At 33.3% G+C, this 22,412-nt stretch overlaps 1 protein-coding gene across 1 annotated transcript in view; it reads right to left on the bottom strand.

The window, feature by feature from the left end:
- LRRIQ3 (leucine rich repeats and IQ motif containing 3) overlaps positions 1-22,412 on the bottom strand; it is a 191,724-nt gene that overhangs the window by 58,456 nt on the left and 110,856 nt on the right. Inside the window, 1 exon segment of the mRNA XM_084964693.1 lies at positions 12,394-12,502. Coding sequence (XP_084820819.1) covers positions 12,394-12,502 — 109 coding nt within the window.

Genomic DNA, 22,412 nt, shown 5'->3' with positions numbered 1-22,412 from the left:
GAGTCTGAGCAACAAAAAGAAAAGAAAATGTAGAAAAGTGAACAGAGATTAGGAAATTTACGGGACACCACCAAGTTTACTGATATATGCATTATAGAAGTTACTGAAAGAGAGAAAAGAGCAGATAGGTTATTTAAGAAATAATGGCTGAACCATTTACAATAGCCAAAACATGGAAACAACCTAAATGTCCATCAACAGAGGAGTGGATCAAGAAGATGTGGTACATATACACAATAGAATACTACTCAGCCATTAAAAAGAACGAAATACCAGCATTTTTTGCAACATGGATGGACCTAGAAACTATCATGCTAAGTGAAGTGAGCCATACAATGAGACACCAACATCAAATGCTTTCACTGACATGTGGAATCTGAAAAAAGGACAGACTGAATTTCTTTGCAGAACAGATGCTGACTTCCAGACATTGAAAAACTTAGGGTCTCTGGAGGAGACAGTTTGGGGGGTGGGGGGATGTGCTTGGCCTGTGGGATGGAAATCCTGTGAAATCAGATTGTTATGATCATTATACAACTACAGATGTGATAAATTCATTTGAGTAATAAAAAAACACACACACACACACACACACAAAGAAATAATGGCTGAACTTCCCAAATCTGAGGAAATACATGGATTTAAGAAACAAAGAGGCTCTAGAAACTCCAAGCAAGGTAAAATGAGACCCACATTGACAGACATTACAAATAAACTGTCAAAAACCAAAGACAAAGTCAGATCCTTGAAAGTCAAAAGAGAAAGTGACTCATCACACACAGTGGATTTTCAATAAAACAATTAGCAGATATATCATCAGAATCTTTGCAATACAGAAAGCAATGGGAGGATATATTCAAAAGGGTGAATAATTTAAACTGTTAAGTGAGAATTTTATATTTAGTAAAAAATATCTTTGACAGTCAATTTTATGTGTAAACTTAGTTGACCATTGCACCCAGATATTTGGTTACACATTATTCTAGATTTTCTATGAAGGCATATTTTAGATGAAATTAATAACTAGTAGAACCTGAGTAAGGATATTATGTAATAAAATAAAGAAATTAAAGACATTATATAATAAGACATCATATAACAAAATAAGGACATTATGCAATAAGAGTCAATTCATAAACACATATGAACCAAACATCAGGTGCACAAAATATATTACGCAAACATTTACAGAATTGAAAGCAGAAATAAATATCTCTACAATAAGTAGTAGAAGACTTCAGTGCCTCATTTTTAATATAGCATAGAACAGAGACCAATAAGTAAACAGAGGACTTGAATAAAACTATAGACCAACTGTACCTAATAGACATATGTAAAATACTCTACCACAGCAGAATATACATTTTTCTCAAGTGCACATAAGACATGACCCAGGATACACAATATGTTAGACAATAAAATAAATTTTAATACATTTTAAAGTGCTGAATTCACCTCAAGTATATTTTCCAATCAGAAGCAAGTGAAAGAAATCAACAGGATAAGGAAAAGTAGAAAATTCACAAATATGTGAAAGTTAAATTACATGCTCTTAAACAGTCAATGAGTCAAAGACGAAATCACAATGGAAATTATAACTTGGGAAAAATGAACATATATACACAATACATTAAAATTTATGGTATGCAGCAAAATCAGTACTAAGAGTAAGTATATGGCTATAAATGATTACATTGTAAAAGAAGGCAGTTCTCAAATAAACAACTTTATACTTTATGGAACTAGAAGAAAAAGAACAAATTATATTAAAACTTAGCAGAAGAAATAATGAATTTTAGAGTAGAAATAATCAAAATAGAGTTATTAAAAACAATAGAGAAAACCACTGAAAACAAGATTTGGTTCTTTGAAAAGATTAACAAATCCTTACCTAGAAAGACTAAGGCAAAAATAAGAGATAAGGGTCTAATAACTAAAATCAGAAATCAAAGGGGATATCACCACAATTTTAGGAAAATGAAAAAAAACAAATGAGAATTATAGATAATTGTATGCAAATAACTGAATAACTTAGATGAAATAGTTAAATTCCTAGAACTATGTACATACCAATATCGAATAATTGAAGAAACAGAAAATCTAAATAGATCTAGAGCGCTTAAGGACATTGAATCAGTAATCAAAAACTTCCCAAGTTTTTTCCAAAGAATGTCAAGGACCACCTAGCTTCACTAGTGGAGAAGAAAGAGCAACACTTAAATTCTTCCAAAAAAATGAAAAGAAAGAAATATCCCCTAGTTCCTACGAGGCTACATTAGCCTGATACCAAAACCAGACAAAGAAATTGTAAGAAATTAAAATGAATATCTTTATGAATATTGATGCAAAATACTCAACACTATAATAGCAAACAATTAAAAGCATACTAAATATATAACACACCAAGATCAAATGGGGTTTATTCCTGGAATTCAAGGATGATACAACATTTGAAAATCAATGTAATACCCATTAATAGGATGAAGGGAAAAAAAAAAACACACAATCATCTCAATCGGTGCAGAAAAAAAATGACAAAATTTGATGATAAAAACCCTTTGATGAAAAAAACATTAAACACAAAATAGAAGGAAAATACCTCAAACATAATAAAGGCCATGTAAGAAAAAAACAGAGCTAACATAATATTCAATTTTGCATTTTTACAATGTTTTGTACATTGAAAAATTTTCCTCTAATACCAGTAATAAGACAAGGATGCCTGCTTTTGCAATTTGTATTTAATATAGTACTGGAAGTCCTAGCCAAAGCAAGCAGGCAAGGAAAAGAATTAAAATACATGTAAATAGGAAATAAATAAATATAATTATTTCTATTCATAGAGGACACAATCTTATATGCAGAAAATTCTAAAGATTTTACATACACACCATGCATAAAATTCTGTTAGAATCAATAGACTAATTCAACAAAATTATAGGATACAAAGCAAACACACAAACATCATTTGTGTTTATGCACACTAACCATGAATCCAAAAAGGAAATTAAGAAATTGATTACATTTACAATAGCATCAGGAAGAGCAGAAACACATAGAATGAACTTAACAAAGGAGGTGAACAACTTACACACTTAAACCTTAATATGTTGTTGAAAGAAATTAAAGATAATACAAATAAATGGAAAGATATATTGTGTTTATGAATTTAAAGACTTAATATTGTTAAGTTATTACACAAAGTGACCTATAAATTCAGTGCAGTCCGTGTCAAAAGACAATTGTTCTGACACACACACACACACACACAATTTCAAAACTTACTACCAAGATTTGGTAATCAAAACACTGTGATTCTGAGGTCCCCAAACAAATTGAACCCAAATAGACCCACACCAAGACACATCATAATAAAAATGGCAAAAGTTAGTGATAAAGAGAGGATCCTAAATGCAGCAAGAGAAAAGTAGAATGTTACCTACAAGGGAACCCCCATAAGATTATCAGCTGATTTCTCTACAGAAACACTACAGGCCAGGAGGGAATGGCAAGAGATATTTAAAGTGCTAAAAGGAAAAAATATGCAACCTAGAATATTCTATCCAGCAAGAATATCATTTCAAATAGAAGGGGAAATAAAATTTTTTTCGAACAAACAAAAACTAAAAGAATACAGCAACACAAAACCCAGGCTAAAAGAAATATTGAAAGGGCTTCTCTAAACCAAAAAGAAAGGAAGGAAAGGGAAGAAAAAAGAAAAGAAAAAAAAGAAGAAGAGGAAGAACTAGGACTGAGGAAACCACAATCAGAGAGCAGTCATTCAAATAAACCAGCATACAGATTTAATCATGAACATACTTCAAACAAAATAAAATTAAAAAGAAAAAAAAAAGAGTCATCAAAATCAATAAAATGTGGGCAAGGGATGTTAGGAAATAAATAGACCCTTTTTGTTTGTTTGTTTGTTTGTATGTTTCTCTTCTTAATTTTCATATAGTAATGAAGTGTTTGAACCTACAGGACCATCAGGCTAAAACACACAATCATAGGAAGGGATTAGCATACTTAAAAAACAGGGCAACCACAAGCCAAAACCAAATATTGCATTGGCAAAAAATGAAAAAAAAAAAACAAAAACAAAAAAAACACTCAAGCAGATAATAACTGGAGACCATGCAACCAAAAAAAAAAAAAAAAAAAAAAACAAAAACAGAAAGGAAGAAGATGGAGAACCATAGAATCAACTGGAACAAGAGGTTCAAAATGGCAATAAATAATCATCTATCAATTATCACCTTAAATGTCAATGGACTGAATGCCCCAATCAAAAGACACAGAGTGGCTGAGTGGATAAAAAGGCAAAAACCTTCAATATGCTGCCTACAAGAAACTCACCTTAGGACAAAAGATACATATAGATTGAAAGTGAAAGGGTGGGGAAAAATATTTCACGCCAATAGACATGACAGAAAAGCAGGAGTTGCAACGCTCGTATCAGACAAAATAGACTTTAAAACAAAAGGCATAAAGAAAGACAAAGAAGGACACTACTTAATGATGAAGGGATCCATCCAAGGAGAGGATGTCACTATCGTCAACATATATGCCCCAAATACAGGAGCACCCAGATACATATGGCAAATATTAACAGACATAAAGGGAGAACTTGATGGGAATACAATCATAGTAGGAGACCTAAATATCCCCCTCACATCAATGGACAGATCCTCTAGACAGAAAACCAATAAAGCAACAGAGATCCTAAAGGAAACAATAGAAAAGTTAGACTTAATTGACATCTTCAGGACACTACATCCAAAAAAATCAGAATACACATTCTTCTCAAATGCTCATGGAACATTCTCAAGAATCGACCACATATTGGGACACAAAGCTAACCTCAAGAAATTTAGGAGCATAGAAATTATCTCAAGTATCTTCTCTGACCACAATGCCATGAAATTAGAAATCAACCATGGGAAAAGGAAAGAGAAAAAAACTACTACATGGAGACTCAACAACATGCTACTAAAAAAAAACCAATGGGTCAATGAGGAAATCAAGAAGGAAATTAAAAACTACCTTGAAACAAATGATAATGAAGACACAACCCCTCAAAATCTATGGGATGCTGCGAAAGCAGTGCTCAGAGGGAAATTTATAGCAATACAGGCCTTTCTCAAAAAAGAAGAAAGATCCCAAACTGACAACTTAACCCTCCACCTAAACGAATTAGAAAAAGAAGAACAAAAAAGTCCTAAAATCAGCAGAAGGAAGGAAATTATAAAGATCAAAGAGGAAATCAATAAAATAGAGATTCAAAAAACAATAGAGAAAATTAATAAAACCAAGAGCTGGTTCTTTGAAAAGGTAAACAAAATTAACAATCCCCTGGCCAGACTCACTAAAAAGAGGAGAGAAAGAACTCAAATAAACAAAATTATAACTGAAAAAGGAGAAATCACAACGGATACAGCAGAAATACAAAAAACCATAAGAGAATACTATGAACAACTATACGGCAACAAGTTTGACAATCTGGAAGAAATGCACAATTTTCTAGACTCTTATAGCCTGCCAAAACTGAATCAAGCAGAAACAGACCAACTGAACAGACCGATCACTAGAAATGAAATTGAAGAAGTCATAAAAACACTCGCTACAAATAAAAGTCCAGGACCAGATGGCTTCACAGGTGAATTCTATCAAACATATAAAGAGGATCTGCTGCCCATCCTCCTGAAACTCTTTCAAAAGGTTGAAGAAGAAGGAATACTCCCAAAGACATTCTAGGATGCCACCATCACCCTCATTCCAAAGCCAGACAGAGATACCACCAAAAAAGAAAACTATCGCCCAATATCATTGATGAATATAGATGCAAAAATTCTCAACAAAATCTTAGCCAACCGAATCCAACAACATATCAAAAAAATTATACACCATGACCAGGTAGGGTTCATCCCAGGTTCACAAGGATGGTTCAACATACGCAAATCAATCAACATCATACACCACATTAACCAAAGAAAAGTCAAAAATCGTATGATCATCTCAGTAGATGCAGAAAAAGCATCTGACAAAGTCCAACATCCATTCATGATCAAGACCCTCGCCAAACTGGGTATAGAGGGAACATTCCTGAACATAATCAAAGCCATTTATGACAAACCCACAGGAAATATAATCCTCAATGGGGAAAAACTGAAAGCCTTCTCACTCAAATCTGGAACAAGACAGGGATGCCCATTCTCACCACTGCTCTTCAACATAGTTTTGGAAGTCCTAGCCACAGCAATTCGACAAACAAAAGAAATAAAAGGCATCCATATAGGAAGAGAAGAGATCAAACTGTCACTGTATGCAGATGACACGATACTATACCTAGAAAACCCTAAGGACTCAACCCCAAAACTCCTTGAACTGATTAATAAATTCAGCAAAGTGGCAGGATATAAGATTAACATTCAGAAGTCAGTCGCATTTCTGTATACCAGCAATGAAATATTAGAAAAGGAATACAAAAATATGATACCTTTTTAAATTGCACCTCACAAAAATCAAATACCTCGGAATACACCTGACCAAAGAGGTAAAAGACCTATATGCCGAGAACTATGAAACGTTAATCAAAGAAATCAAAGAAGATGTAAAGAAATGGAAACATATTCCATGCTCCTGGATTGGGAAAATCAATATTGTGAAAATGGCCATATTACCCAAAGCAATCTACAGATTCAATGCAATCCCTATCAAATTACCCATGACATTTTTCACAGAACTAGAACAAACAATCCAAACATTTATATGGAACCACAAAAGACCCAGAATCGCCAAAGCAATCCTGAGAAACAAAAACCAAGCAGGAAGCATAACTCTCCCAGACTTCAAGAAATACTACAAAGCCACAGTCATCAAAACAGTGTGGTACTGGTATCAAAACAGACAGACAGACCAATGGAACAGAAGAGAGAACCCAGAAATAAACCCTGACACCTATGGTCAGTTAATCTTTGACAAGGGAGGCAGGAACATAAAATGGGAAAAGGAAAGTCTATTCAGCAAGCATTGCTGGGAAACCTGGACAGCTGCATGCAAAGCATTGAAACTAGAACACACCCTCACACCATGCACAAAAATAAACTCAAAATGGCTCAAAGACTTAAATATAAGACAGGACACCATCAAACCCCTAGAAGAGAACATAGGCAAACATTCTCTGACATCAACATCATGAATATTTTCTCAGGTCAGTCTCCCAAAGCAATAGAAATTAGAGCAAAAATAGACCCATGGGACCTCATCAAACTGAACAGCTTTTGCACAGCAAAGGAACCAAAAAGAAAACAAAAAGACAACTTACAGAATGGGAGAAAATAGTTTCAAATGATGCAACCGACAAGGGCTTAATCTCCAGAATATATAAACAACTTATACAACCCAACAGCAAAAAAGCCAATCAATCAATGGAAAAATGGGCAAAAGACCTGAATAGACCATTCTCCAAGGAAGAAATTCAGATGGCCTGCAAACACATGAAAAAATGTTCCACATCGTTGATTAAACGAGAAATGCAAATAAAACTACCATGAGATACCACCTCACCCCAATCGGAATGGCCATCATTAATAAGTCCACAAGTGACAAGTGCTGGAGGGGTTGTGGCAAAAAGGGAACCCTCCTGCACTGTTGGTGGGAATGTAAACTGGTACAGCCACTATGGAGAACAGTTTGGAGATACCCTAGAAACCTATACATAGAACTTCCATATGACCCCGCAATCCCACTCTTGGGCATCTATCCAGACAAAACTCTACTTAAAAGAGACACATGCACCTCCATGTTCATTGCAGCACTATTCACAATAGCCAAGACATGGAAACAACCTAAATATCCATCAACAGATGTTTGGATTCAGAAGAAGTGGTATATATACACAATGGAATACTACTCAGCCTTAAAAAAGAATGACATAATGCCATTTGCAGCAACATGGATGGAACTAGAGACTCTCATACTGAGTGAAATGAGTCAGAAAGACAAAGACAAATATCATATGATATCACTTATAACTGGAACCTAGTATCCAGCACAAATGAACATCTTCTCAGAAAGACAATCATGGACTTGGAGAAAAGACTTGTGGCTGCCTGATGAGAGGGAGAGGGAGGGGGAGGAATCAGGAGCTTGGGGTTATCAGATACAACTTAGAATAGATTTAGAAGGAGATCCTGCTGAGTAGCATTGAGAACTATGTCTAGATACTCATGCTGCAACAGAAGAAAGGGTGGGAGAAAATTGTAATTGTAATGTATACATGTAAGAGAAACTTGATCTTCTTGCTGTACAGTGGGAAAAAAAAAGGAAAGAAAGATGTGGTGTATATACATAAGGGAATACTACTCAACCATAAAAATGAACAACATATTGCCATTTGCAGCAACATGGATGGAACTAGAAACTCTTATACTGAATGAAATGTCAGAAAAATAAAGACAAATACCATATGATATCACTTATAACTGGAATCTAATATACAGCACAAATGAATGTTTCCACAGAAAAGAAAATCATAGACTTGCAGCTGCCCAGGGGGAAGAGGGAGGGAGTGGGTGGGATTGGGAGCTTGGGGTTAACAAATGCAAACTATTGATCTTGGAATGGATTTACAATGAGATCCTGCTGTGTAGCATTGAGAACTATGTCTAGATACTTACATCGCAACACAGCAATGGAAGGAAAATGTATGTATACATGTATGTGTAACTTCGTACCCATGCTGTACAGTGGAAACAAATAAATAAATAAGAAAAAGAAAAAAAAAACACTGTGTTTCTAATATAAAGACAGACATACAGATCAATGGAATAGAATAAGACCCACATATAAACTCCTGCATTTATGGTCAAATGCATTTCAACAAGTATGTCAAGATCATTCAATGAGGAAAGAACGATCTTTTCAACAAATGATGTTCAACCAAAGGATTCCATATTCAAAAAAGTGAAGTTAGACCCTTATTTTGTACCACATACAAAAATTAACCCTAAATAGATTAACAATCTACATATAATAACAAAAACAATAAAACTCTTAGAAGAAAACACAGTACGAAGCTTCATGACATGAGATTTAACAATGATATTTTGGTTATAACACCAAAAGCACATACAACACACTACAAAAAAGAAATAACCTGGACTTTATCAAAATTTAAAACTTATATATCAAAGGAAAATGTAAAAAGGCAACCCACAGAATAAGAGAAAATACTTGCAAGTCATATATCTAATAAGGGATTGATATCCAGAATATATAAGAAATCATACAACTCAACAACAAATATCAAACGATCCAATTAGGAAATGGGAAAAGAATGTGAATACATATTTCTCCAAAGATGATATATAAATAGTAAATAAGCACAATAAAATATACTCAATATCACTAATGATTAGGGAAATGTAAATTAAAACCACAATAAGATATGACCTCACAACCACTAGGATGGCTACTATAAACAACAATAATAACCACAACAACAGCCAAAGAAAATAACAAGTGTTAGCCAGGATGTGGAGAAATTGGAATCCTTGTGCACTATTATGGGGAATGTAGAGTGGTATAGACACTATGGAAAAAATTATAGCAGTTCTTCAAAAAAATAAAAATAAAATTATCAGATGATCCAGCAATTACACCACTGGGTACACCCCCCAAAAATTGAAATCAGGGTCTCAAAGACACATCTGTACACACATGTTCATAGCAGCATTATTTTCAATAGCTAAGATGTAGAAGCAAACCAGTGTCAATCAAGAAACAAATGGATAAAAATGTGGTATCTACATATAATGAAATATTATTCAATCTTAAAAGGAAAAAAATTCTTAGATATTACAAAATGGGTGAACTTTAAAGACATATGCTAACTAAAGCCAGTCACAAAAGGGCATGATTGTGTGATCCCCTTATAGCAGATACTCGTAGTAATCAAATACAGATATGGAAATAGAATAGTGATTTCTAGGAGGTGGTGAGGGGAAAATTGGGAGTTTGTGTTTAATGCATAGAGTTTCAGTCGAAAGAGATGAAAAGATTTGGCAGATGGATGATCATGATGGTCACACAACATATTAAAAACACAATGATAATATGCTTGTGCAGTTAAAATGGTGAAGACAGTAAGTTCTAATTATATGTATATTATATTTAGATAGATATAAAAGCTGGTTTAGAAAGCAAGTAGTATATATATAATATACACATACATATATATATGATAGCAGTATATATATAATTTTATATATAATTTTACGATAAAATTAATCTGATAAATATTGATAACTGAGGGATATAAATTTTCAAATGGAAAAGCCACAATAAATTGAATCAAAAGAAAGTCTATGCAAGCAAACATATGTCTGGGACAAGTCACTGTGATATTGCATAAAACCTAGTACAAATATAAAATGCTAAAATTTTCTAGTTAGAAGAGGAAAACAACAAACAAGTTCATATGCATCAGATTGAGTACTAAATGGCAATGGGCTTTTCAAACGTAACAGTGGAAGCTAAAGGCAATAAAGCAATTCGGAGGAAATTCTGAAAGTTCTACACAGTCCAATCATCAGTCAAACATGAGTGCAGCATAAAGATATGTTTAGGCTTCCACTGTTTTAAAAAATTTACCTCCTATATATAATTTCTCAGTGAACTAATGGAGAAAGCACTGGATTAAAATAAGAGAATAAACAAAGAAAGAACACGATATAGAATCCTGGAAACAAGGGTCACAATACAGCAAAGGGATAAATGAATTCTCGAGACCACTGTTGAAGAGATGTATGAGGATGACAGTTGCTTAAAGGCAGGTTTAGAAAGCAAGCAGTCCTGATTAAATCAGCAACCTAAGGGCTCAAGCAGAAGTATCTTGAATATATATATATATGCTTGGTGATAGTGGAGGTTTGAATGTTATGAGCATTCCAGAAGTTTTAAAAAGAAGCATAATTAAAAAAACATACTTTAATATATTGTGGGACTCAGCTGTGAGTAGAATTTACACAGCCATAATAATTAAAATATTAAATATTAATTAATGCTCAAATAGTGATACTATGATTCTATTGGGAGAACTAAGGAGGAGATAATGTTAAGTGTGTATATCAGTGAGGATTTGTAAGGTAATTAAACCTCTACCTTTCATAGTAGAAACTATATGTAACATCTAAAATTGAAAAAGAATTTTAGCAGAATAAGCATACTACTTGGAAATATATAAGTAAATAACAGCAGAGCCATTAAAATTATTGAATGATTATTGCCTTAGGGTAGCAAGAACAGCAAGTGGGGAGGTATGGAGCATCCTTACCTACTTCAATTTATTTTGGTTTATAAACCTAGGAGTTAAATAATTCAATAAAAATAAAATCACTTTCAAATAAAAGATAGAGAGCATTAGGAAATATGTGAAATAGACAAACCTAACAGAGAAGTGATGAATAACAAAACCTCTGACAAATGAGGACCAGATAGAGTTCAACCAGTTAACATTCAAATAAGAAAAAAAACAAAAAGGATATAGACAACACCATGAGTTTTTTAAAGGCAAAATATATTTGAATATTTAAGAATTAAAATAATATAAGGAGGGAACAATGGGGAACTGCTGTTTAAAAATGATAAAGTTTCAGTCATACAAGATGTAAAAATCCTAGATCTCTGCTGTATAACACTGTGCCTAAAGCTAACGATACTGTAGCATGCATTTAAAAATCTGTTAAGAGGGTAGGTATCCTGTTAAGTGTTCTTATCAAATAATTTTTAAAAGGCTTAAAAGAAACCTTAAGAAAAGTTGTATGACCACCAAATTATTTTATGAAAGTTGTTTTATGATTCTTGTGTGAAAGTCAGAGGTAAAGAATATCATCCAATCATAACATATTTTATCAGAATAAATTCTGTAAAAACAAAACCAAAATTTTATAATAATAATAATAACCAAATTTTATTAACAGTGAGATAAAATGTATTTTTTACAACCAAAAATAATGATGTTCAAAGCTGGAATATTTCATATTTAATTGAAATAATTTATATTAATTAATCTAATAGTTGATAGACTTCCCAAAGAAGGTACCATGCTGATATAGCCATAAAGTAACTAAATTATCAATTCAATATGGTTCTTGCTAATAACTATTTCTCCTAATTCCCAACTTCTACCCAAAATCAGGTCCTTGATATCCATGAAACAAGTTTTGAATATACATATTTATAAAATATTGAATGATATATGAATATTTTATCTAGAAGTATCAACATATATTTCATGGAGTTAAAAATGAACATCCCCAATGTCTAATTAATTTAATTGCTCTTCATCAAAATATGTTCATTAAATGTAATTTTAAAATTCATATAACTAACCTTTTTGAATGAGATGTCTTGGTTTTCTTGTTTTTAATTCATATAAAATAGAAGAAACATGTTTTTTCCTTTCTCTAGAATATTTTAAATCAAAAGGAGAATGTATATTCTGCGGAAACAAAATAAAATTAATGATAACAATGATAATATCTCATATATGTTTTATTAGAGTTCCCAGAGAACCCTCACATTATAATACATTACCTTGATTGATTTTTATTTAACAAAACAACAGCAAAAACATGTGAGATAGAATTAAGATGAAAAGAGTTCCATTATGCATGATTCTGATAAACTGTCTTTCTATTAAGAGTTAATGGTATACCTTGGACCATGCTCTGAGAGGTTGAGGAACAGGAGGGCCTGTTAGGAGGGTGCCATGACAAAGGAATCAGAGGGGAGGAGAAATAAGAAATAGAGAGAAGAAAGACACTGTTTCCCAGAAAGCCTGAAGGAAGATTCAGAGTAAGAAAGGAGGGAAAAATTTATTTGATAGAACACTAAAAGGCTAAAATAGAAAGAAAGAAATGGGGCCAGAATTATCAAAGTCTTAAAAGTACGAATTGATCAGATATGTGTGAAAGGAATAATAAGTAGAATATTAAAAAGGAGCTCTGGAGAGCAAGGGCACTATCAGATGTAGACTATACAATGTCTGTAAACTGGATGGGGATGTTTTAATAATTAATACTGTTGTCTTTCTCTTCACACTCCATCCAGGACTGGTACAGAGGAGCCACCAAGCCATCAGGAACCTTAGGCTCTTTCAAAACTTATCATCTCTATCTTACTGTATCATCTACATGGCTTCTAGCCTCAAGATTTACTCGTAAGTCAAGAGAACTAGCTGCTAGAGCCCCAAACGCCGTGTCTATATTTCAGTCAGAAAGATGGTGGAAATAATAAAATGACAGAAGGGCACAGGCCATGTATCTTGAAGAACTTTCCCAGAGATCCTTCCAATAATGTCTGTTTATATTCTCATTGGCCTCCCACAGCTACAGTGAAGAGGGTAAGACAAGCAGCCTTTTTCTAGGTAGGTACTTTACTTCCTGGAGTAAAACGGCAGGTCTGTTACCAAGAAAGAAGAAAAGGAGAGATACTTTTAGGCAAATGCCTAAAACAGACTGCCACAGGAAAACAACCAGAATCTTAGGAAGGGATATATGTTTGCATTTTGAAAAACCTTTCCAGGAATTATGATTTCCTTGATCAGAACCGCTGGTCTAAATTCTGAAGGTTCACAAATGTGTACCTTCAGATAGATCTCTTTTCCGAGATATGTGGTTTTGCATTATTTGTTTACGGAACGCTTGTATAGTGCTTATCATTTACCACTATTTTAAGTTCTTTACAGATTTTAATTTATGCAACATTCCTAACAACCATCAGCTGTGCTCTTTTGCCCTGGAAAATCTCACAAACACAATATACTCAAAAGAACTGAAGTCCTATCTTTCCTCTAAACCTATTAGTACTTATTTCTAGTTCTGATGAATAGCATAAACCTTCATCCAGGAGAGAAAAGTCACACAAATTCTCTAACATGTGATAGCTGATAAAATATTAAAATAGAGAACCTTTTTCATATTTCCCCTGCCTTGACTATCACTTGTCCAAACTTCCTTTATTTTACAATTTATAATAGACACTTGGATATGCATCCTGGTCCCCTGTACTTACAGTTTTATGCCCAAATTCCTGTACCATACAATATGAATATATTTAATTAAATATCCTTGAGTTTTTTATCTTTCAAATCTTTTATGCAGTGTCCTCTAATTTATTTTTGAAAACAGTGTTCTCCATGTAATGACTCATTGTGCAAGGATTTTTATTTTTGGTCATGCCTGCAACATGTGGAAGTTCCTGGGCTAGGTATTGAAACTATGCCACAGCAGTGACAATGCCAGATCCATAACCTACTGAGCCACAAGAGAATTTCACAAGGATTTTTTTAACGGTCATAACAGGTACTAGGTATTATCTGGTCCTCAAAAGAATCTCAGTTTTTATTCTTCACTAAAAAAATTTTCACTAATAACTCTTAACACCACTTTCAGTTTTTACACGACAAAAATACTACTTTTTGCTAGAAAGACAAATAGCTTCTTTTGAGTTCATACATTCTTTCTATATTTAGAAATTTTTCTTAAAGTTGCCAAGGATAATTAGAATAATATACAATATCAACACATTGTCAAATTATGACAGTATTTTAAGCAATGTTTCTATTTTCACTTGGGTTCAATTCTTTCTATTGAACAAAGTATGACAAAAAGTGTAGACCACTGTTTTGCAATCAAATCTGTAACAATTAATTCTAAATGCTTTTCAAACAAATGCTTTTATCAAACTTCAGGCTGTATCATGATTCTTATATTTTCTTATTTTATGAATTTTGCTCTATTTTGGCTAACTTCTCTCTGTCTTTCCCTTGTAACAATGCAATCCATTATGTTAAAAATCACCTCAAATTTTACTTCGGTCATAGAAATGGACCCTTTCTTTCTTCTAGAGCTTGTACTTATATTTTCCTCATGAGAAAATAGTGAAAGTGTAATGAAAGGATATGTTCAACAATCTGGCTTCTACTAACACTTATTCCTTTACTCTCCCAGAAAGAATAAAGAAAAAATTTTAAAGGTATGTACTATCTATCAAATCTCAGTATCCAAATACTATCATAAATAAATTTCTGAATTATAAAATTTAAAAATTCCCAATCAAGTCAATAGCTAGTTAGTTCCTTTTAGAAACATATTTTCTCTAGTTCTTCCACTTATCCTTTTTCATATATTATCCACATATCATTGTTTGTCATCATTTAAAATAATTTTCTCTTCCTTAGCTTTTAAAAGAAGAACCCATGACGAGGGGTGCATATGTGACAGTGAAACAAGCTATTAAAAAATGAGTAGAGAGTATAAAGGCCTAAATGCACTGAGGTTTATACAATCCGCCAAAGTAAAGAAAATGGGCTTCTTGTTACATGCACTGCAATTAAAAAAATAAAGGTTGTGCCCACTTATTGATCTTCAAAATCACAAGGAAAAAAGTTATGAGAACACTGAGGATAATCTAATAAATATCTTTTTTTTTCAATGACAGAAAGGATATTCCATTAACTAAAGCGCCCTAAACCTAACGGTGGTCTTCAGTAATTTAGGTAAAACATTTTAGGAAATTTTGATAGCATTTATAAAAGAAATAATCACCAAGGAGCAGCATATACTGACAACAAACTAATTATATCAGATATAATTTTTAACAAGGTCAGAATTGATTCAGTTTAAAATTTCATTGATATGAAAAACTTGCATTTTTAGCAACATAATTGCTAAACACTATCATTGCTTGTGGAAAGACAGTGACTAGGTGGAGATCAGAGATGCTGAACCATCACATGGGAAAGAGTAAGAATTAATAAAATGATGCCAAGCTGAAGGGAGATCTCTAATGTCATGATATGTGGACCTGTTCATAGCCCTGTCCTGATTAATACTGATTTGAATGATATGAATAAAAACATAAAGAAAATGCTTATCAAGTTTCCAAATGAGATAGTAAAAGAAGAAAATCAGTTAGCACCAGACAGAAATTGAAAAGATTATCAATAGGCTGGAGCAATAGGTTAAATTAAATAGATGAATTTTAATAGTAATAAACACTTCAATTGGGTAAAATACATTTTATTGCTGTGATAATGTGATTTAAAAACATGAGTAATAAAAAATATTTTTAAGAGTAAATGAATTAAAAGTTGATTTTGTGATGACTTTATCTTGTATTAATCATTCCATTTAGAATTAAGTTACCTGACACTTCCTATGACAGTCTTAACTTATTCATTTCTGATCAGAAACATAGCTGAAGCTATGTCTGATCAGGGCAACATATTTTTCAGATAATTACAGATAACCTGGAACATGAAAAAAAAGGAGCCTACTACTGAATTATTTTTGAAGTAAGCTGTACATAAATAAGCCATGTACAATTCTAGTGTAGAGAAGAGATAACAAAGAGATCCAGGCTTCTCACATCCTCTAATTGCCATCTTCCTCATCTTGTAAAATGATGCCATTCTCTTATTCAAACCTTAAAAGCTTAGAATTTGATATCTATTTTATCCTTATTCTGATTCTTTATCTAAGTCATCAGCAAATCTTGGCAAATCTACCTCTTAAATGTATTTCAAAATTGTTCACTTCTCCCCGTTTTCACTCTACTTCTCTACTGTAAGCTATAATCATCCCTTCCAAACGCAAATAGCTGCCTATTGGTCTCTACCTTCACCTTGGCTCTGACAATATATATTTACATTTTTCATAAGGTAAATTTGATCATGTTTCTCTTTAGCTTTAAAATCTACTGATGGCTGTCCAAGGTACTCAGTTCTTACTATGAGCTATAAAAACACAGCAAAATCTGGCCCATGACTACACAATCAAAATCATCTCATGCTACTTTGTTCATTATACTCTTGCCACACTGAATTTCATTCAGTCCCTTGAACCTAACTCAAATAAAACAAGCTATTGTGGGCCTCAGATCATTGTGTAAACTCTTCCCTCTGCCTAGAACACTCTTTCCTGTACTTTGCATGGCAAGATTCTTATCCTTTAGGTCTTAATCTTAAATATTATCTCCTCAGAAAAGACATTTTGTGACAATCCTATGAGAATCTGGTGTCCTATTATTCTCTTTCAGTACTTGATTTATTTAATTCATAACATTTATCTCAGTTTTATTTGTTTACTATGGTTATATATTATTGTTGTTTTTCTTGGAATCTAGTCCAAAGGGCAAGAACTTTGTTTATATTGTTTCAGATGATTACTCAAAGCCAAGAATGGCCCCTGGCACTCAGAAGACACTCAATAATTTTTTGTTAACAATGTTGAATGAATAGTACCAAAAGGCAGTGCTAGAAGGAATAAGTAGAGGTTTAGAAATTTTGACTTAAACAATATAAAACAAACTCCATTTTTTTGGAGAGAGTCTAACCATCAGACATAATTTTAAAATAAATTCTCAGCTTGTATTTTTTTCAGATTGTCTTTTTAAAGGTACCCAAAGTAACACTTTTCAACATTCCCTTCTTACTTTCCTGAAATACTTCATACTCTATGATTACTCCAAAGCATTTCACTGAGCAACCATTTATAACTCTCCCAATGCCCTTCTTCTAAGCTCTTTCTAATGTTCATCAATTAGGTTCTCTAAATTTTCTCTTTTACTTCACTATTTCTTAATATATGCACACAAATACATAAACATAAACATCTCGTAGGAATAATTATGTATTTACTCAGGCTCATCTCTCTAATCTACCTATTCTGTTGATTCTACATCAATAATAAGCCAGAAAACCAAAATGGCATTGAAAGAGCTCTTCTTTGACAGTATGTAGAGAAGCTAACAAAAAAATCATATATAAGAAGTATAAATGTAGGGAGAGACACCTGTAAATAAATCTCAGCCAATCATACTGAGAAAAAATTTCTCAGAGAATTACCGAAAATTAGAATAGATTAACTGAGGAGTAGTGGAGCTCCCTGTAATTGACTAACTACATAAGTACCTGGTTGTAAAATATCAGATGGGTGACTGTACTAGATATTTATTTCCCCCAAGAGATGATAATTTATCATTAAAATATTGATAAGTGGTGAGAGTGGTAACATTTTCCTCTATCTTCTTTCCAGACCAAGGGTAAATATTTTATTCTAAACTTTGCCTCTGAAAATCAAGATTCATTTTCAACCCTTAGTGGTTTGTGTTCAACTTAGCCTAGTTAATGTTCTGAAGACTGATGGTTTTATTTTCATATTACATATTATGCAAATAAGTCCTTTGATTTTAAAGGAAATCATAAGCCTTTGATTAAAGCAGGTCTGTTTATCCCTTTACTATCTATACCATCTCATATCTGAACAAACACTTGATTTGTCTTTATTATATACTGCTCATTATAAATAGTCTCCAGTTCAAAGATGATTCCAAAAACCTCTTTAAAATCAGAGCCAAAACACCTGTCCCTTGGTATCCTAGCCCACTTGCTGTTGTTTTTCCTCTTCCTCTTCCCAGCCAAGATATCATCTTTAAAAGTGCTAATCCAGGGAGTTCCCGTTGTGGCGCAGTGGTTAACGAATCTGACCAGGAACCACGAGGTTGCGTGTTCAATCCCTGGCCTGGTTAAGTGGATTAAGAATCCGGTGTTGCCCTCAGCTGTGGTGTAGGTCAGGCCGCAGAAGCGGCTCAGATCCAGCGTTGCGGTGGCCCTGGCAAACGCCAGCACCCACAGCTCTGATTAAACCCCTAGACTGGGAACCTCCATATGCCGCGGGAGCGGCCCTAGAAAAGGCAAAAAGACAAAAATAAATGAAAGTGCTCATCCAGATCTTAGGTTTTCCATATAATACTCAAATAGATAACTCTAGGAATTCTCTGAAACCCAAGCTAAAAAAAAAAGTTCTTTTTGTCTGAATGAAAACTGTTACCGCTAGTGTTTGGCTACATAGCCTCTCATTAACTTAACAAGCAACACCTTCAACACAGGGGCAGCTAATGGATAGTGATGCATGTATGGCAAATCCTACTTGATCTCTACTTTCAATAATGAGTGCTGGTTAACAGGAAAAAACATAGAAGAAGCGGCATGATTTAAGTTAAAATTTTATGAGAAAAGTTACTTTTAAAGATATTCCCCCTTTTAAAAGCAACTAGAAGATTTAACTGATATTTGAAAAATTGCTACCACCTTGTATTTGATCACAATCTTTATCTTAACAAAGATGGCTAGAAGTAAAGTGATAATATTCTTTATATATGGGGAAGAGAATTCACAAAGAATGACCTGGATAAACAAATGCAGGAGAAACCTAGTAGATCTAGAAATGTGACAATTCTCTTCTATACAAAAAGTAGCCAGGAGAAATAAGGATGGATGAAATTATATTTTGCTGCAATTGTCCAGTAAAAGAATACAGGAGGAAAAAGCATCATAGAAGGATATGCTCCCTCAGTTTAAGAATGATTAAGGTCAACAACAACAACAAAAGACAAAAAAAAAAAAAAGACAAAAAAAAAAAAAGAATGATTAAGGTCTAAGGTCCATTCTCACCAAGATTAGAGGTGCCAATGATTAAATTACCGAGGTTCACTTTTTGTCTGTTATACAACACTGGTAATGTAGCAACTGCTTGGTAGTAGCAGTTGTCAAACCTAGTAAAAAGAGATGCTGGAAATGTTGAGATTTTAGAGTAAGTTTTAATTTCAAGTTAAGCAAACAAAATGGTAGTTTGTGAATAATAATAATTGATGCTAGGTAGAGTAAGTTAAGGGCACGAGGAAATTTCAGAGTATACAGGTTTATGTTTCTTTCGAAATCTCTCCAGAAATGTATTTGACAGTTATTTACATGACAATGCAATTCTATTCATAATCCTACCTTTGCTAATATATTTTACATTGTCTAACAGCCAATATATCATATAGTAATAATTGAGAATAATTCTGTATCTAGTTTACCAAAAGATCATACTTTAAAAAGAGTATAACTCTACACAATCAATAACATTTTGATTTTAACTTTCAAGCACTTTTTGCATTCTACCTTATATCATAGTTAGTACAGTTTTCATCCCTAGAAGAAATTATTCTGAGAACTGGGTCCATGGTTTACTTATCTCAATATCCCTGCACCACTTTGACTGGATTCTTCAATCTCTGTTGCAGTATCAAGTCACAAATAACAACAAAAATTGAGACATTTGATTAGTTTGTTTTGGCAAATATGCATTGAGTGCCAACTATATCCATGGCATTTTATTAAACCTCATGTATTAGCTTATTTGGTTAAAATAATACTTAATCATTTAGTAAATAAATAATTTGTAAATCTAATTATTTTGAAATGAAAGAGACATGGTATGTATTAGTAATATAAATTAACTCAAAGTAATCCCCAAATAAGAGCATTCACATGTTGGTGTAAAATTTAATGATGGGCAATGAAACAGAATTTTCTAGGAAGAAAATTATTTTTCCTTAGCAGTAAAATATATAGCTCAAGGGTCTGTATTTCTAGGTATATTTGAACAATGTCTATAATTCTGAAAAGAGGAGAAAAGAGCAAAGATAGAGAGACTGCCAACTTTTATGATATTTAAGTTGTTCTTCTTTACCCTATACATACACACACACACATCTTAAGCAAATCTAGCATTTTAGAGAGTTTATAAGTTTTAAATAGGCTAAGAACCCAAGGAGGAGAGTTCCCATTGTGGCTCAGTAGTAGGAAACTGACTAGTAACCATGAGGATGTGGATTTGATCCCTGGCCCTGCTCAGTGGGTTAAGGATCTGTCAGTGCCGTGAGCTACAGTATAGGTCACAGATGTGGCTAACATCTGGCGTTGCTGTGGCTGTGGCATAGGCTGGCTATAGCTCCGACTAGACCTCTAGCCTGGGAATTCCATATGCCACAGGTGCAGCCCTAAAAAGACAAAAAAAAAAAAAAAAGAATCCAAGGAGGGGTTTATATTTATCATAAAGAAAGCATCTCAATAAATTAACATAATAGCCATATATATAATCATGTTTCTAATGTATATTATAGTCAATTTAATTAAGCTTTATAAATCCTAACTAGATAAAATATTAAATTACTTGGATAATTTCTAAAATTGAGTTAGCCTTTTGCAGTTGGGAGTAATATACTCATTTTGGGAGTTCAGAATATTTGTAAATGTTGCTTCATACAAACTCTTATTACAATACTAAGAACCAAAACAACTACTCCAAATGAAGTAAAACTATGTTTCTTCTCTCTGAATGATACATATACCCCAGGAAATACAGGGACTCTTTTGAGCAAAAAGTGGATTATATAATAGGTAGATTATATAATATATATGCATATGTGTGTTTAATAGTATATACACACACACACACCCAGGAGACAGATAAACAGAGAGGCTCAGGAAAGTGCTTTCAATGACCCTGTGTTGCCAGCCTGCAGGTTCTATAGTCTCAGTACAAATCTCAGTCTATCAGACATCACAATGTATTCAGCATGGCTCAGCCTTACTGTTTTTATTGGGAATATTTCAGCCATGGTCCAAATGCTTAGTGTTTTCATGAAGTCCAGCATTCCTGTGGCTAGATAAAATGACTCAAATCTATAGTTACCAAAATGTTAAAATACAAACAGGCTTGTTTTCAGTGTTTTGGTTTTTTTTTTTTTTTTTTGGTTTTTTTGAGGGTCACACCTGCAGCACATGGAGGTTCCTAGGCTAAGGGTCCAATCAGAACTGTAGCTGCCAGCCTAAGCCATAGCCACAGCAACATGAGATCCAAGCCATGTCTGCAACCTACACCACAGCTCACGGCAATGCTGGGTCCTTAACCCACTGAGCAAGGCCAGGGATAGAACCTGCATCCTCATGGATACTCGTCAGATTTGTTTCTGCTGAGCCACAAGAGGAACTCTCTTATTTTCAGTTTTTAAGCCAATACAGTATATATTGTCAGAATTCCTGTATTTATTAAACCAAGACTTTAATATAAAAACATGCCTGTAATTTACAATGGGTCTCTGTAGGCTTTCTAGGTGGATATCAACAGCAAAAAAACCATGCTTAGATTGGAATATCTCTAAAAATATCTTAAATAAACCAGAAAGCAGCAATATGATTCAATAATAAATACTTTCCAAGTCAGGGTGCCTAAATATGTTTTGAGAAAGTTCAGTCCTGTCAATTTCTAGATGAGCATAATACACAAATCATTGTCATTCAAGGCTCAGACCAATATTAAAATACACTGAAATAGCCACTCTCTCTTACCTTGAACAAATAAAAACTCTCAGTAAGTGGTAAATAATGGTAATTTTATTAATTTTGTTATCTTTTTATTATAAAAAAAAGATGGACAGTTGAAAAGTTTTTCATTAGAAGTCTTTGCAAAGCAATTTTTTTATGCTGGTACACTTCACTGGAAATGAAATGGAAATAT

This window comes from Sus scrofa, chromosome 6 (assembly GCF_054392235.1).
Source record: "Sus scrofa isolate SSC_HxYL_T2T_F1_AM1 chromosome 6, Sscrofa_HxYL_maternal_Yorkshire_Landrace_v2.0, whole genome shotgun sequence".
NCBI lineage: Eukaryota > Metazoa > Chordata > Mammalia > Artiodactyla > Suidae > Sus > Sus scrofa.
This window is presented reverse-complemented; position numbering and strand designations above follow the sequence as displayed.